Source organism: Apis cerana, linkage group LG11 (assembly GCF_029169275.1).
Source record: "Apis cerana isolate GH-2021 linkage group LG11, AcerK_1.0, whole genome shotgun sequence".
NCBI lineage: Eukaryota > Metazoa > Arthropoda > Insecta > Hymenoptera > Apidae > Apis > Apis cerana.
The window spans coordinates 2,831,399-2,849,724 of NC_083862.1; the positions used below are offsets into that span (position 1 = coordinate 2,831,399).

General features: G+C 33.3%; 2 protein-coding genes and 1 long non-coding RNA gene across 6 annotated transcripts in view; 2 read left to right on the forward strand and 1 right to left on the reverse strand.

The window, feature by feature from the left end:
* LOC107997163 (potassium voltage-gated channel protein Shaker) overlaps positions 1-18,326 on the forward strand; it is a 302,685-nt gene that overhangs the window by 97,944 nt on the left and 186,415 nt on the right. The window lies entirely within an intron of this gene.
* On the reverse strand, positions 1,627-5,344 carry LOC133666923 (uncharacterized). Its single transcript, XR_009831821.1, has 2 exons — positions 5,170-5,344; positions 1,627-2,687 (listed from the first exon to the last, which is right to left on the reverse strand). It is a non-coding gene; the product is annotated as an uncharacterized LOC133666923 (long non-coding RNA).
* On the forward strand, positions 5,316-13,400 carry LOC107997248 (uncharacterized). The gene is made up of 3 exons (XM_017055701.3): positions 5,316-5,869; positions 7,485-8,298; positions 11,926-13,400. The coding sequence occupies exons 2-3, from the start codon at positions 7,892-7,894 to the stop codon at positions 11,948-11,950; spliced, it is 432 nt and encodes a 143-aa protein (XP_016911190.1). The 5' UTR covers positions 5,316-5,869; positions 7,485-7,891; the 3' UTR covers positions 11,951-13,400.

The window sequence follows — 18,326 nt, forward strand, 5'->3', positions numbered from 1 at the left end:
AATTTAACATTTCAAAACTTTTCCCAATAAAAATAAAAACACGTTTCAAAGAAATTCAACGATGCAATGTTTTAACTACTTAGTGTACTTTCATAAATTAAATAGAGAATGTTATTTCTTTTCTATTACTAATATTTTCCGTTATATCATTTTTTGCATATGTTTAACTTTTAAATTCAATATTATTAAATTAGAACCTCTTTGGTATATACATGTACAATAAATTATATCCGAAAAAAATTGTTTATTATTCCTAGCATTTTTTATAATATATCAATCAATCAATCAATTAATCAACCAATTAAATATAATCACGATAATTTCATATCATTCAACAGTTTCAACATTACGTTAGAATACGTAAATAATTTAAATATACTTTTTATATATATTATTTATATAAAATTATTCTACGAGATCAAAGAGATTGGAATTCAAACGAATAAATCCAATTTTCTCCCCAGCTTGCACCCATCACTACCATTTTTATTTCTTCTTCCATTCGCGTGCGTTCCTGCTGTGAACCTTCGTAATAGGGTACACTGCTTCTCGTAGGGACCGGTGTCATTAAGAATTTGTTTTTGCCTCTTGTACTGCCGATGTCGCGTGTTACCCTCGTATCCGAGAAATTAGGTCGGTTGTTCCTAACAGGGGCAACATCGATTCCCAAACAAGGTCGCAAGGAATGCTCTCAAGGAGCTCGTTTGAATTGGTTTCGTTTTTTTCAACCACCGCTCTCTCTTTCCTATTTCTAAGTTCATTCTTCCAAATCTTGCAAAGAAATGTAACAAGCAGCACGTTTCAAGCGTATAAAGATTATTCTTGCAAAGAGATAACGGAAGGTATTTACTTTTCTTTCTCTTGGATATCTTTTCGGACACAAAGGGCAAAAGTCTTTTGTGGATAGGGAAAAAAATGGTAGAAATTTTTTTGTATTCAAAGTATACTGTTCTTCTTTCAGTCAAAGTATACTTTTTAATAAAGTGTCCCATTTAATATTCTATGAATCTAAAGTTTTTATTAGTTTCAACGTGCTTGTTAGGATAAATAAATTAGAAAATTGTTAATAAATTGTTCCTACCTCTGGTCAAAATTTTATTTGAATTTTCTAACTATAATTAATTATAATTGAACTATAAATGTTTAATATGTTTTGAAAAATGAAGAAATATTGGATGTTTCAATTAAGAAGAGCAGAAGAGCTCAAACAGGAACTTGAGTTGTTGAGAAATTAAAAATTAACAGGGTAAGCAGTGCATTTAATGAACATTTAGTGGCCATTTAAAAGTTTTTGAAATTACTTTTTAATTTCTTCTGCATTGAGATTCGTGGACCAATTTTGTCCTGGACAAGTTGTTAAAAAATTTAAAAAAATATCAACGAAAGCATATTTATCAGATATTATGAACTTTCGATGATAAATTATAATTTATTTATTTTTAATTTTTAACAATATAGAAATTTATTAACTAATATAAAAAGTTTAAATACAATAACGCAATTAAATTTTTATTTCGTTAGTTAATTTCCTTGATTATTCATTTTTTACTACTTTTTATAAAAAAAAAAAAAAAAGAAAGGAAACGAAAAAATTACACTTCTATTTCGTGGAATAATATTTTTAAATTTAAATTTTCAAAGAAATTTTATTGCAATAATTTATATAATATATAACAACCTATATTTATATTTATATTAAAAATATAGTAATTTAATTAAACGCTACATTTAATTAATTTATGTCGTTTCATTTAAAAAAATGGAAGAAAAAAATTCTTCAACTTTTTCATCGGATTCTACCAATTTAATTATTTAATTTAAAAAAAACCGGTCTGCATTCTTTCCATTTTTTAATAAGCGACATATCGAAATCAAAACAAAATCACAAAAATTAATTTATGAAAAATATCGATTGAGATTTATTTATTAAACTATAAGCAAGTTTAGATAAGACGAAGACAGTTATTTCAAGATAAAGTTATTTCTATCTAACTTCTTCTAAACTTGCTTATAACTCGATAAATAAGCTTCAATCGATATTTTCGTGTACTAATTTTTAAATTTATTTGACCTTTAAAATCCCAATTTTTAACATTCTATACAATGATTCGCAGATTAGTTCACTCAAGAACTATATATATAACTTCTCTCTTAATTCTAAACGAACTCACGAATAAAATACACATATTAATCATTACGTCGTACAATCTTTCAGTCTTTATAAAATCTCCGCGTAGCAATTATCTTTTCTCACCTCTGAAAATCTTCTTTGTCCCCAAAACTTATTATCCTCGATAAAATTCACCCGACCGAAAGAAAGAAAGAAAGAAAGAGAAAACACGCACTGTCACCAAGGTACACATATATCACGTGAATATATCAGATGAAATATAATTCAACCGCGCTTCATTCCTCCACGGCGAAAGAGAGGTGCAGCCCCGCGGTCGAATCGATCGTAACAAGGGAAAAGTCGGGAATCGGATCAAGTCCATCGCTGGCAAACCGGCTGACCAACCACGGATACGCCTGCTGGTTGCTTGCTTGCCACAACGCCAGGTCGTGTACGCTGGGTCAGGAGAGAGAGTCAGTCATACCGACGCCGTGCTACCATTCGCGTCACTCATTTGGCCGAATCACGGACGACAGCCTCCTCTCGAAGACGCGACGGCAACACGGCTGTAGACACCCTGGAAACACGTCTAATTGAATATCTCGAATCTCGGTCCAGCGATTTTTCCGTCACGGGATCTTTGGGTGGGTAGACTCTCAGTGGCTCTCAACCACAATTGTTCTGGAAACTTGTTACGAGTATCGTTGTTGTTTCGGTTTAGGTTAGGTTAGGGGAGAAATTATTATTATATTTTTGGGTAGGTTTTTTTGATTTGGATAATGATTGTGTTAATGGTGGTTCCCAATCTATTCGTAATACATTTGCGTTAGGGAAAGTTGGTATTGCGAGTATTGTTATTCTTCTGGGTCAAGGGGAAAGTTACGTCGATTTTTGATTTGAATAAGGATTGTGTTAATGATAAGCTCAGTGATTCTCAATCTGCGTTCCTGAGAATATTGGAGAATTGACACGAATCTTGTTACAAATGCTTCGTGTAATTGCTGGATTGATGAGGAAATTTCGTTTTTTATTTCGGGTAATCATGCTGGACAGTGATTCTCAACTAGTGTTTTTTCAAAATAGTAATATATTTTGAGATTGGACAAATTAAACAAATTACTGGTGAACGAATTCGAATTGTTTTTCTATCAATCTAAGAATAACATATAGTGATGTAACTATTTTACATTTTACTACTTCTGCTATTTCTCACATAGAAATTTTTACATTCTTTTATAGAAATTATACTCTTTGTATATTCGTGAACTTATTTTTAGATGTATCGTAATTTTTCTTATAAAAGTATTTTGTAATTTCGAAAAGATTGAGAATCGCTGAGATAAATGATAGTCTCCAGTAAGATTCGGGTCGTCGATTTAACGGTAAACGAAATGGTTTAGTTGCATGAGTTGGAATCTATTTTTGTTCGATCAGTGTATTTGAATGAATGAATGACAAAAGCTATTGTATCTTAATTTAATATTTATATATAATAATTCGATTAGGAATTGTTTATTCAAATATCGATTAATATCTTCTTTATTGAACAACTTTTCCCTAGAATTTTAATAATTGTATTCTCATTTTCACAATTCATATAGGTTATAAATAAACAATATAATGAAAAAATGAAATAATTATCACATACTGTCTCTACGAAATTCTTTCGAAATTAGATTTTCTTTACATAAATTTTCCTGGTAACGTTATTAGCCAGATTCTCTGCGATTCTCTCCTCTTAAATTGATCGCAATATCGAAAAAATATCGATCGATACTATTTCACTATCAAAGATGCGCTAACTGAGTTTCAAAATTCGATTTAAGTGGAAAATTATATAAACGGAGATTGCTTTAGTTCTGGCTTTCTAGGGAATCTGTTTCGAAGTGGGTTGCAGCATTCGTGGAAACCTAACCTATAAAACTATTTTTCTTGGCACGACCTCGGGGATCGAGTTATCGCGATTAGGCATCGATTCGTGTTTCTCTCTATTTTTTCGTCGTGCAATTAAACAACGTTAATGCCTCGTTTAATTTTTCCTATTTTTTTTTTTTTTCATTCTCGTCAAAAACGCTTAAACGGAAGGCTCCCGTTTGAATGCACGCGCGAATAACGCGGTTGAAATTAATTGGTGATCGGATCATGCCTGTCATTAGCAACCATTGACCCGTACGATGTGAGATTTAAATGTGGAGGTACAAAAGAGACTTCCCCTTTTGTTCCATATTCGAAAATATAATCAGCATCGACATAGTTCATTTTATAATTGCATTATTGGATTACCGGAATACAATTATAAATGGATCGTTATACGTATATTATTATTCAACCATCATCAATTTCGAAAGACTGACGCAATGTCAAAGATTAATTTCGGTTATCTGTAATTACGCTCGAGTAAGTGGCGAGACCTAACCTATCTTGCTCGGAGGAAACGAACGAAATTGATAGAGAAAGTTTTGATAGAAATTTTAATTGAAATATTATAGAATCAAAAAATATTGTTGTAATTAATAAGGCCCATCCAAATTCTTAATGTAATTTCTTTTAATCTTTGCAAAATTTTGATTTTTGATAAAAAGAATGGTTATTAATTGGTCCTCAAAGAATCACAAAATCTATTTCTTATATTTACTTATTGTTATCAAAAAATATTCGTCTTGCTTCAGTTTTATTTGCTTAATATTTATGCTGTGATATATAAAAATAAACCGGGTTTGCCCATGAAACAATTTACTAAACATTAAATATTTATACTTTGATTGTACGATGAAAAAAAAAATGGTTGAAACATTAAAATACTGTGTAAAGACTGTAGAATATAATTCAATATTTATCGCAATAGGTTATTTAAATTCAAGTGGTACAAGAAATTCAGTCACTACTAAGGAGAAAACATTGAAACATTCTTATCTTGAAAAGACTACGTGTTTTTCTCTTTATATTCAATCTCGTATCGTTTTGAAGTCAATTCAAATGTTTCGATTCAACCGTACAACGATTGCACGTGCCGTTTCTCATCTTACAAAAACAAAACGATATTTTTTTGACTCACATACCTAATTATATTCCCCTACACTTTGTTAAACGAGTCGAAAAGTTTGCTGCGTTCAAGGCCACAGGCAGTATCGATCACCGAGTTCTCTCGATCGAGAGCAAGAACGTGCTAATAAAGAGTTGCAGTAGTGGCGCGCGCTCCGAATCGAGGTTAGCGTGCCGCCGAAGCTGGACCCTTTCTTCGTTATTCTGGTATTGACCGGGTGGGCGCTCGTGACGCGCTACAGCATCGCCATCTTTCGGCGAATTGGTTCACCCGTCAGAAAAATGAGTTTAGGCGGGAGGGAGGTGCATATGATTGACACGAGAGAGTGCGAGCCACGATCGAGACGTGCGTTTCCTTCGCGACGAAACTCGGCTTCTCTAGGCTTTCGCGTCAACTTGAAAAAAAGGAAAAAAAAATAAAAATAAAAAGGAGAAATAAAGTGGAGAAACGATCGAGTGCAACGAAATTTCGCGACGCGATATAGAATATTCTCGTGATGTCGAGACAAGAACGCGATATTTTGTGTATTTGAATGGAAAGGAATAATCGAGTCGAAATAACGATAGACTGACATGATATTAATTCGTCCAGAGAGGGTAAACGATCTTCATGAAAGCAATGTTCGAGGTAGTTGTACACGCGAAGGGTAACGTTTGTAATGGTCAGTGAATTAATACGAACAATGCTGGACGGTGGCCACCAATTCGATCAACACGGTAGGTCAAGCACGTGGTGTAATCATTGATTGATCTCGTTTGAACGTTGGACGATGCCAAACTCGATCCTCCTCGTTGCCTCGCTTCATCTGATTCGAGCCCTCTTTCTCCTGTCTGGATAGAGGGTGTTCAGGCTCGAGAGGAATTCCTCGACACGCAGTCTGTTGCGCCTTGTTTTCCGGTGCAACTGTCTCGTGCGTTGTTTTCCATGCCGCCGCCACGCGGCCACTCCCAGAACTATGTCTATTTTGGTATGATGAAGGAGGAGGGCGTGGAAGGTGGTTAATTGTCGGCCGTATGACTGCGTGAGACTAGGTGTAAATGGATCGAGTAGTCTCACCTGTCCGCTTTCAAAAAGATGAAAAGATTTTTTAGAATTTTAGTGGAATTTAGTGATTTTTCTTAACGATACAACTCTAGATATTTAACGATTAAATATTTTAATTATTTTAATTTTTTTGATTTCTATTATTTATTTTTTTTTTTTTTCGATTGTTCCCCTTCGTGTTCTCGATTTAAAAGGTTTCAAGGTCCGGCTTCGATTGTTCCACTTTTCGAATCTTCGATCCTCGAAATTAGGCAGGAAGGACGTTGAAAGCGGGACTAATCGAGAGAAAGTTGGCACGAATTCATACGCTTTGGGCGCGAACATAGCCTTATTAGAATTCCATTCGCGTTTCTCGAACCATGACACGTTGAAGCTCGGTAGAAATCAGCCGATACGCTCGATAAGCGCAATTGGAAACGCCTTTCTGGCTCAATTTATCAATTTAACTTAATTATACACAAGGTGTTCAGGCATTGCATGAAAATTTAAAAGACGATTCTAAAAGAATTGAAACAAAAATAAAATGTAATATATTTAAAAAGTTTATCTATTTATTAAGTTATAATTTTGGAAGATATAATCTTATTTTGCTGTCATTTCACTTTGTTTAAAGTAAAATAAAATTAGGTGTAAATGATTAATAAATAATTTTTAACAGATAACAATATAGAATGCATAACAACTTTTATATTTCAATTTTAATCTCTTCTTAAATTTATTTTATTCGATCACCCTGTAGAGAGAGAACACACGGTGGCCTTGCTTCGTTGCGACCTTTCTTCCCCGTGATTCGCCCAATTTCTCGCGACTGGTCGTTCCGCGTCGCGTCTACCGGTGCTGCCGCCAGGTGGTATCCATCGAAATCAGGCACAGGGCGAGAGTTTCTTGGTTGTGTGGTGCGCGGAGTGAGTCGGCGTGATCGCGGAACGGAAGGAAGATCGTGTTTGGACGTTGGCGTGGACGCTCTTATACACGTTGTCATAGCTTCCTTCCCGCCTCTCTCTTTCTCCAGCTTCGATCCTTCATCCTGTCGCGAAACAACGTTCTGATCCGTTCCATTTCCGTCCCGTGGTTCAAAAAAAACGAAGGTGCGCTTGGATACGTCGCCCCTCGAAAATAGATTCGTCGCGAAAGTTGGGGCGAATGGGGTTGCACGTGCGTGAGTCTGCCAGTGGCGGAGGTGTGTCGATAGGTTTAGCCGTGGTCGCGTGCGTGTATGAATTCGAGAGGAGGCAAAAGTATCGGGTTACGGCCCGTCCGTCCTTATCGTATGTGCCGCGTCCGCAGGACAACTGAAGGCGATTCGATCTGGAGCTCATCGTTGGAAGAAGGGGATCATATTTCAAAACATTTCACCGAGGAGAACGAGAAACGGACCAAAGAGGGGAGAATTATTCGAGTGTCGATTGCCGAGCGCGTTGTAACGTTTCGAGGCGGGGCGAGAAGAAGAGGGAAAAAGAGATCAAATTACAAAACATTCGACCGAGGAGACCGAGAGACGGACCAAGGACGAAACAATCGTCGAGGTGTCGGTTACGAGTCGTAATTTCGAAAGGAGGAAGCGAGAAGAGCGGAAAAGGGAAGAGAGAGACGAGGCAAAGCGTGGCCATAAGCGCGAGAAGAGCTCGCGAGAGGAGCAGCCACGGAGGCAGAGCGAGAGAGGTGGAGTGAACGGGCGATAATCGAGGATTTGAATGGGTGGGCCGGGAGCCGGTAGGGTTAACAGGCACGAGCTGAACGCGGTGCCAAAGAGCGACGTCGGTCACGGGGATAGGACCCTCGTAATCGACGAGCCAACAGCACCAGCACCGGCCTGTCGGTGTCACCCGGCTTCGGACGCTGTGATCTCAGCATCTGGCCACCTGGTCCCCGCCCAACTGCCGCCTTCGCCGCCCCCACTCGCCTCGTTGCACATCGACAACGCGAACAATTGCAGCTCGATCGGCAACAACAACAACACTACTGCCAAACCGGACGCGATCTCGAACGGTACCAAAGCTGCTGCTACTATGTCCTCGCCGCCCAAGCATCGAAGGGGCTTCGACCCCAACGACGTAAACGCCACCGATTATCGCCGTTATCGTCGAGTTAAGACGAGACGGTGAGTTTCTTTTTTCGCCCATCTTGATTTTACTTCTATATGGACTCCGTTCGAGCGGAGATACGTGTTCACCTTGCCGTTTATATACCGTATTTCGTAACCCTTATCATTCATATGGAACGAGGATACCGATTTGGACGGAGTTTTTGTAGTTAGTTTCTTTCTTTGGCGCGAGGGTGCTCTGAGCATTGTCGAACTTTCACTCTCGACCACCAATATCTTTACCAAAAAGCGAAAAATAACCGTCGAGTATTCTATTCTTCTGATTTTTCCGTTGTGAATTTTTTCGGAATTGCTCTAGTTTTTGTGACTGGACATCGATACTGGCTTTGACAGAAATTATCCAACAACAATTTTAATGCTTGACGGCTATTCTGTAGTGTCCATTTTGCGAGAAATATCCTCGAGAGTTTTAATATAGGGTGCGAACTAACTGTCCCTAAGGGGGGAATACGCTTGAAACTGTTGTTCTTAAAATATTTCTTGCCACTGTTGAAAAATGAAATTTTTTTCTCGTATAGTCACAGTATTCTCTCGTGAAAAGAGAATATCGCGAATAACTCTAAAAAATTTTATTATAAAATATGAACTGTCATTAAAGTGCAAATTTGAGAGTGAAACACTTGGGAGTTATTTTTCGCAAGTGGACATTGTGTTGGGAGTGAAAGTTCTGATACTGTACACTTGCCAGAAATACTCTTAAAAGTTTAGTTCTCAAATGTACCCTAAATGCACCCTAATGGCATTTTTAGCGTCGCCATTGACCTATGCCTAAAGGTCTTCTCTAAAGTGAAATTATTGTCGGATAGTCACTCTCGAGGTAGTATCTACTTGTACTCAAAAGAATTTTACTTTGAAATATATTGGCATTTTACGATAACAGTGATGAATAAAATGGAAAGTTTAACGATTTATGATCCAATAGATTATTTGAGTGATATATATCTATCTTTATCTGTATTTAATTCGTATCATTATATTTCGCTCTCTTTCTTATCTTTTTTCTTTATTCTTTTTTTGAGAATATTTAATTGATGTAAATTATTAAGTTATTGCTGATAAATGATCGAGTTCTTAATAAGGCTTTTAATTTAAATTGATATTGAAAATAATATTGAACAAATACATTAACATTATTACAATTCAACTTCTTAATTGGCTATTAATTTTTATACATATTTTTTTATTTTCGTATCCGCCAATTAAAATTTTTCACTCGAATGACAGATTGTTTATTCTCTCAATATAACCTTGTCGAAAGTGCTCTATTAATTATACAGCTCTGTTAACAAGAGTTCCTTAACGCGATATGTTGTATTTCAAATCTGTATATTAAAAACTCGCTTAATTTAATGATGTAATATATTTCATTAAAATATAATTTATTTTATTATAATCAAATAATTAACAAGAAATTATTCGAGTTGTATTCGACGTACAATAAAAATTTATTAAAGATAGAGTTAGAAAAAAATTTAGATACAAAATTTATATTATTATTATTATTATTATAATACTTAACTTGAAATTGTCATTTTACATGGAATAGCCTAATATATAAATAATGTAAATCCACAATAGTATCCAATCTGACAACCTAATCTTGTCGAAAGATTCTTTTTGAGGTTATGTTAGATCCGGAGAATCTATGTGAATTTATGGCCTTTCAAAGTTAAATCATTTCGTTGTGCTCGTTAAACTTTCCGTAAATCTTTTCTCCATGAATTTTTCTACTTTCAACAAAAGAAATGCTCTCGAACCGTCCAATTTGCATAACTCGTTCCATATATCTTCAACCCGCCTATACCTTATTTTCATGTTCTGCCTCATTACCCTGTGCTGCAACCATCCTTGGATTCCTCGTGTTTCGTTCGGTCGTTGACCGTCGTCTCCAAACGTGTTTGGCATTCTATAATCGGTTCATCTTGAATAATTTAAACGGTTCTACTCGCAAAGACGGGGGTAGAGGTCATCGTCAATTCACTTTCGATCGGACGATTTTCGCCCTCGAGAATCGGAAATAATTACGGTGGAAACGGTGCTCGATTAAATTTCACAAAAATTCGATTAAATTTCACTCATTATTTCTCCGTTATTCAACGTTGATTTTAATAGGCAAGAAGAAGGCTAGAAGTCGAAAGATTGGACGAAATAGACAAACTTTGAAAAACGAAAAAAAAATTATTATTGTCTTTATGAAAATGGTATCGATGGATTCCGTTATTTTCCGTGGAAATAAAAGAAGAGAATTATAAAATAAAAATTTTTATTGTATATTTCTTTAATATTTGAAATATTGTTTTAAATGATATTATTTCTTTGTTCGCTTCATCTATTTAAATGAAACTATTTTTTTCAAATAATGATAATAAAAAATAAATTCCAAACTATTTTCTATTCCTTTTTATTTCAATTTCAAATGAAATTCGCTTAATTCTGATTATATCCCATCTTTCATTTTGTCGAGTCGAGCGCTCGAGTCAATTCTTGGGAAAAAACTCTATTCTTTTAGTGAAAATTTAATCCTTTATCAATTCCTGAATTTAATTAAATTTAATCGAGCTCTACCGGATATATGTATCAGATATAATTTTTTCGCTTCGAAGAAATACCTTAGGGAAACACGTTGACATACTCGCCGTTTCACTGACTCATGAATTTACCCGACATATTTCCGCTATACTTCCGCCTCACTCCGCGCTATAAATTCGTTATCGATTCGTACCGAATGGCCTGACAACAACCAGATCCTTCAATATAATCTATTTTTTTTTTTTTGGTCGGTTAAAATTTATCGAGAGTCGCAACACCTAGTTAAAAAATTTCCTAGCAAAAACTTATGATATGTATTAGGAATATCGTATATTGTTAATAGTGACGAGATTTGGAATACTCTTAAATCATTTCAAATTCTTAAAATGAAGAAGAAAATTCGAATTATTGTGAATCCGATTTTGAAATCTAAAGATTCTTGAAAATCTTGGCTTTTTTGGAAAGCTTTAACAGATTTAAGAATTGCTCTGTGATTTCTCTCTCTTATACGTTTTTAAGAATTTTTAAGAAAACTTTTCGAAATTTTGAATTTATTCAAAGCTTTCAAGATTTTCAAGAATTTTTGGAATATCTATTTGAAATGATTCAAAACACTCTAATTCTCATCACTTTTAATGTCAGCAGTAATAAATAAATAATAAAAAACAATATTTATCAACTATCTTTGCGACGAAGATTCACTATTTCCTATTCGATCGTTAAAGTGCAATTACCATTGGTCACGATCGGTACTGGGATGGGTGACCGTTTGAGAAAAATGTGTATTTCGTTTTAATAAGTGATTCGAAATTTAAATTGTAATAATAGAAGGATCAAATTCGATAATATATTATTAATCTAACAATAATTATAAATTAATATAAATAATAGTAGTTATAATATAAATATGATGAATTTGTCGATCTCTCGAGAGCGGGCCGAACAGTTTGAAACACGAGGAACTTGGACGAAGCATGATCCCAGCGTTTGATCAAAACCACCTCCCCCTATCCCTCGATTCCTTATACGGAACACGGCGTTCCAGCCTTATATCACGCAGCTTCCACTGACAGCGAATGTGCACAATGTTCACAGAGGCTTTGTATGTTCCACACCGTGACCTTGGGCGCCGGACACAGACCTCCCCGACATCTCCCGACATATATCTGTCAGCACGAGGCATTAAAACACACACAAGCTTGCGATGTTCGATGTTGGACCGCTTACTGGTTGTATACCCCTGAATAATAAAAATTACGAATGAAATGCGATGAAAAAAAAATGAGCGAACAAAAAAAAAGTAACAGTATATAAGACGAAAGCCTGCCGTGGCTAAGCTGCATGTGTCGTCCTAAGTCGGCGTTTCCTGGTTGCTCGGACCAACGAGTGGCGTCCTCGACGAGAGTTGCCACGATAGATCGCATAGATACGAAAAAGAAAAGTAAACAAGCAAAAAATATATAAAAATATGTGAATTAATAATAAAAATGTAGGCAGCATATTGGCTCCCATCGTTTTCCCGACGCTTTCGATCGAAGCTTGGAATGCGATGCAATGAAATGGAATGAAATGGTATGAAGAGTCTTGCACCTTGGACAATAAAGCTTTCACGCACTACTCAATTATCTGTGTGGACCGGAGAAGAGACGACCCGGCTTACGTCCTCTTCTCCCTTCTCGCGGCGAATATCTGGAATGCTTTGTTCGATGTGTCGACCCGAAAGAAATTGACTTCCGCTCGAGAAATGTGCGAGGAAATGCAGGAAATCGAAATCGAAACGGCCCCGGAACCTGCCTCCCTTTCCCATCGTCCCTCTTCTTTTTTACCGATGAAGGAACATTGACGACTGATACAAACTAATTTTAATGAAACTTTTCATAATTTTGTTTCTTGAGTCGATTTAAATATCTTGTTGAGTTTCTGATATTTTTTTGAAGAAAAAAAATTGCTTTTTCAACCAAGATGCATTTTTCATGTTTAAATATTTTTAAATCGTAAATGATGATATATATATATATATAAAAGATGTATAAAAAAAAATATATCCAATAAATAAAAGTTTTACTATTTTCAAGGATCTATAAATCTGTATAAAATATTTTTGAAAATAAATTTATTCCGTGAAAATATTTTTTAAAAATATTTTTTATGTAAATTTATAGGCGTGTAAAACTTTTATTCGAATTATTTTTTATATTATATTTTTTGTTACTTTCACAATTTATAAGCCCTTAAATGGAAAGCGCATCTCGAATAAAAAGTCGATTCCTCTTGTCGATTAATCTTGGAACTACATTAAACTATTGCTCAAAAAAATTATTATTGTTTCTTATAATTTAAAAATTGCCATTAAAAAATTAATTTATTAGTTCGATATGTATACATATCACGTGCAACTAAATTGTGATACATAAAATATTATTATATACGAATAATTAATTAATAATATAATTACTATAAACTATAAAAATATTAGGTAAAATAAATATATCAATAATATCATTTCATCAATATTTAAATGTCTTATATTATTTTATTATATGAATAAACATGCTTCGAATAAAAAAAAATTATATTTTTACTATTTTCTCTTACATGGGTACAAAATGACCTTTTCCTTAAACCGACCCTAATCTTCTAAACCTTCTAATGTCAGAAAAAGTTAAAAAAAGAATAATTTATAATCATGATACAATATTTTATATTTTCTACAAAATACTTTCTACTTTTCAAAAATATGTAAATGTTTGGAATTTCATGTCATCAAACTTCCTCTTAATTTCCTTTTTGCATGCATTGTTTTCTTTTCTTCCTTTTAATACGAAATGTGTTTCAAGATGGATTATTTTTAAAATGGAAAAAAAAAAAAAGAAATGGGAATTTATACGTGAAAACTGTCAGAGAAGATCGTCGACCGAGATGAGAATAGACGAAGTGGGATGGGATGATACGAGGTGGGTATTGTGAACACTATGGTGACAGAGGAGTGTCGACATACGAGTGATAAATGTCGCGTACGAATTGCAGATTTTACACGAAGAACATTGTTAATCTTCCTCTGGACAATGAATACTTTACGTCTGTTCGCTTTGTTTGCGAATGCTTGTCAACGCTTGGTGGACGAGCTTTTTAATTTAATTAACATAGCGTTTCCCCAATTTTTATGGTTTAGCGACACGTTTGAAATTTTCAGGTTAGTTTTTATGACAATAATTGTTTTCATGATATTTTAAATGATAAGATATTTTGACGAAAAATAGGATGAAATATTTATGATACCGTAGAATTTTATTATAGATTTTAGGTTAGATTTTAGGTTTTATGGCAATACATCATAACTATTAGAATAAAAATTGAGGATCTTGCGGCAAAAGAAAGGATGTTTAATTAAATTATTGTTTGTTTTTTTAAATAATATATTTAAAAACAAATTATGTTCTACAGCGTGAAGACAACGGTAAAGAGTAAAAGATTTAGTTAGAGGCTTATTAATTCGTTAAAATTAGATATTAATTATCACGCGAAAATATAACGTACTTTTATTTTTATTTTTTATTTTAACAAGTATATAATTATAAGTATACTATTATATAAATTATCCGTAATATCAACGTATAAATATATTTCAATTACAATTAAAGATTTTTGATTGTCCACGTGCAAAATTCCGTAAAATTATTTATAAATATTAATAAACACATCGAATACATTTACACGTTCGGTGAAATTTTAATGCGAAATTTATACCCGCCATCCGTCGAAAAGTATTGGATTAGTGAAATGCGTAGAGATCGGTGAAAATAGTTTGCCCAGAATTTTTTAGTTTGCGCGTTATGAGAAATTCTCGTGTATATATCGCTATCGAAAATATTTCAATAAAAATCTATCTCTTTTTCATCAGGCATAGATATGTGCAAAATTCTCTCCCGAATTTCCATCTCGTTGAACGCGTGTTTGCGCGAGAACCGTTATGAAATCGCGAGCAATTTCTACTCGAAAATCGTTTTTGGATCGCCAGGATTGAATAATATCGTCGCGCTTCGAGCGTATTACTCCCTCTTACTTTCCATTCGTACACGCGCTCCCTCGCGCACACGTATACGCGCACAAGTGATAGACAAGAATAGGATGGCGTTGGTTGCAACGAAGAGTCTCGGAATCGGTCGAGATCGATCGAGCGTTCTCAGTCAGTTACAGTGTTTTGGTATAATTGGAAGGATGGATTAATCGATAAATATGAATGGGATGTTATTTTCGGTCGAGAAGTTTTTTAACTTTGACCCAATCACGGTTTTTTAACGGCGTTATGAATATATTAACCGTGTTAATATTATTCGTGGACAACACCTTTAGAAAATCGAATAGAGGGAAAGATAGATACAAAAGCTGGTATAAAAAAAAAAAAAAAGGAAAGAAAGAAAAATGTCGTTCGAGGTTTATTTATTAAGTTATAAGTAGAAGAGAAGGATGACATGGTTCTATCTATTTCATCGTTTTATTTTATTTTATCTCGTCTCATCTTGATGCAGATTTAATAAATAAGTTTTAATTGAAATTTGTACACGTCAACTTTTGCGTACGTTCTCTTCTTTAGATTTTTTTAACGAAACGTTTTATTGTTGTAACGAGCAAGAATTTTATACGATGAAACTACATGAATTAATTTTGTGACGGTATTCAATGTTACGTGATACTTTTAAATGTGTTTTAAATCAACGTTCATTATTTTTTTTATATATAAAATTAAATAAATAAGCATTATTATTAATTGACCAAGAACACACATCTCTTTGGATAAGAAAAAATTCTTGTAACGGGACGAGTATTTGCTCATTTGCTTTATATTCAATATTTAAATTAGAAAGAAGTAGAGCAAAATAAATTATCGTTATTTAAATTTTACATATTAAAATGCGAAATAAAGAAAGTATTATATTGTTACTTTCTTTTTTTTTTTTTAATAATTTTCAATAAATTCCCGATCTTTTTCACGTATAATTGATCCAATACGATATAATTGATATTTGATCGTTTCCACAATGGTATAAACCACTCGAATACAGGAACGTTTAAATTTTTATCCGGAAAATTAATCCCTTTTGATTTTTTGATGCATTTAACGATCACGTTTTTGTGCGAATAGTTTTCAATACCACGTCTTATCGCACAGGATATCACTTTTCAACCCCGTATTTTTACGTATTTCCCTGCATCTCTTAATGAATCAACGTTTTAAATTTTTATCAGGGATTAATCTCTTTCGACTTGTTGATACATTTAATCATTGGATCTGTTGTAAACAGTTTTGCTATACCGCATTTTCGTTTCGTTATATCAATTTATTTTTCAACACGATATACTCGCATTAAATTTATTACTCATTCATCACGTCCTAGTTTCATAATTATTTCGTGTTTTTCTTCAATTTTATACTGAATCGTTACGAATAAATTTCGATAAATAAAAATGAAATAATAGGTTGGGGCGACGTATTTATATATATATTTTTATTTTTATAATAGGAAATATATCGTTTGGATAATAAATAGATCTGTTTGAATTGAACAGGTATTTTAATTTAAAGTAAAAAGATTCTATTATTCTCTGTAATACATTAATCTCTATTAAATATCAACGCGATGTTCTTCTATCTTCACTTAATGCAAATTTTTATAACTTAATGAATAAGTCTTAAATGAACATTTTTTAAAAAAAAGATACTCTCTATGATGCGATACGATTTTTATTTAACAATTCTTTTTCAATACAAATTTGGAAATATTTAAAATGTTAATAATAGTTTTCGATCCTCTTTACAATTAATTTTATTTATTTTCAAAAATCGAAAATTGGAAAAGAAAATGCTACTTTTTGGATAATAATTTCATTCAATTATACACCTTTAAACTTGACGTTTAAAATGTTACTTCATTTGAATTAATTAACAGTATCTTCTGAAATTTCTTCTATTTCCAAACTTTTGGACGACAAAATTATTTTATTATAAATAAAATATTCAGATAATATTGCTCCAATTATCTCAATTTTTCTCAATACAAATTTTTCGAAAGTCGAAAACTTTTTTAAATGCGCACGATCAACCGTTTCATTATCTCTAAACTTACTAAAACCGTATTTATATGTTTTAACAATTCTCCAACTTACTTCTCCAAAATAACATAAAATAACAGATATGTAGGCGATTTTATATGTACGTTATTTTTATAATAGGAAATATATTGCTCGGATAATAAACAGAATTAATTTGAACTGGTAATAATATTCACAATTGTCTCTCTAAAATCCATTCCCTCTCGAAGCGCAACATTTGCAGCAAAACATCGGCGCGTTTAACCGCACGTGAGCGACAGATGACGACTTAAACGTTTCCCCGGATTAATAATACATATGGGTGAAGTGGGGCACGCATCCATACCCATCTTATAGTCGTCGTGTTGTCGCCCCTTGTTCCACTGTTCGATGGGTGGCCGAGTTCTGCCTTCTTAATGATAAAGTGGATAGGATGTAGCTTTTGCCTCCCTGAGATTTAATTTGCCCCTTGTGCTCGAGATTCAATTTACGACGTCACCGTCGTCGGGATCAAGTCGAAAGTGGGGGAGAAAAAAAAGAAAAAGAAGGAAGGAGGAAAGAAAGGAAGGAAGGGGAGAGGGAAATTCTAGACTCTTTCGAACGAGGATCGATTCCATTTGTATCGGTTAAAGGAAAAAAATGTATATTTTTGATCTTGTTATTTAATTAATTTATTATTTATTTTCGTCCATTGAAATTTCGAAATTTCTGTTATGCGTATTCTTTTATTCTATAATCATGTATCACTTTTAATCGTAGAGGGATCGATCAGAGTTTTTGTTTCGATTTTTGATAAATTTTCGATGGATTCAACGAGTTTTTAGTTTAAAGAATGCGGCTTTCTATTTAGATACGATATAAAATTCTTCTTTATGCTGTAAAGAAGCCTGAAATTAATAATACAGGAAGCCTAACAGTAGTGACCTAATCGAATATTTTTTCGTGGTATAAATTAAAGAAGAGATCGGCTTAGGATAATAAGCTCACGATTAGTGACGTTAAATTAAACACAACTGTTATTAGTCATTTGTAAGTAGGTTGGTATTGTTGAAGTAAATTCTTATTCAAATAATAATTATCAAGATGTTATGTTAATAATAATGTTCGAATAGTTAGAAAAATTATTGAAATATCTAGATAACAAATAAAAAATTTTCCAAAATTTATTCGCATCGTAAAATTGTTTTTAATTTTGCATCTCAAGTGAAATCTTCTTAAACATATAAGAAATTTTATTACTTGTCATATTATCATTTGAAAATAATTTATTAATATTCTTATTCTATTTTATTTCTAATTATCATTTTTTTTAATTTTTTATGAAATGAAATCTTCTCATACGAGAAATTTTCAATATTATTTTACATAACCAAGATTCATTCGACGAATGAATTATTAAAAATAAT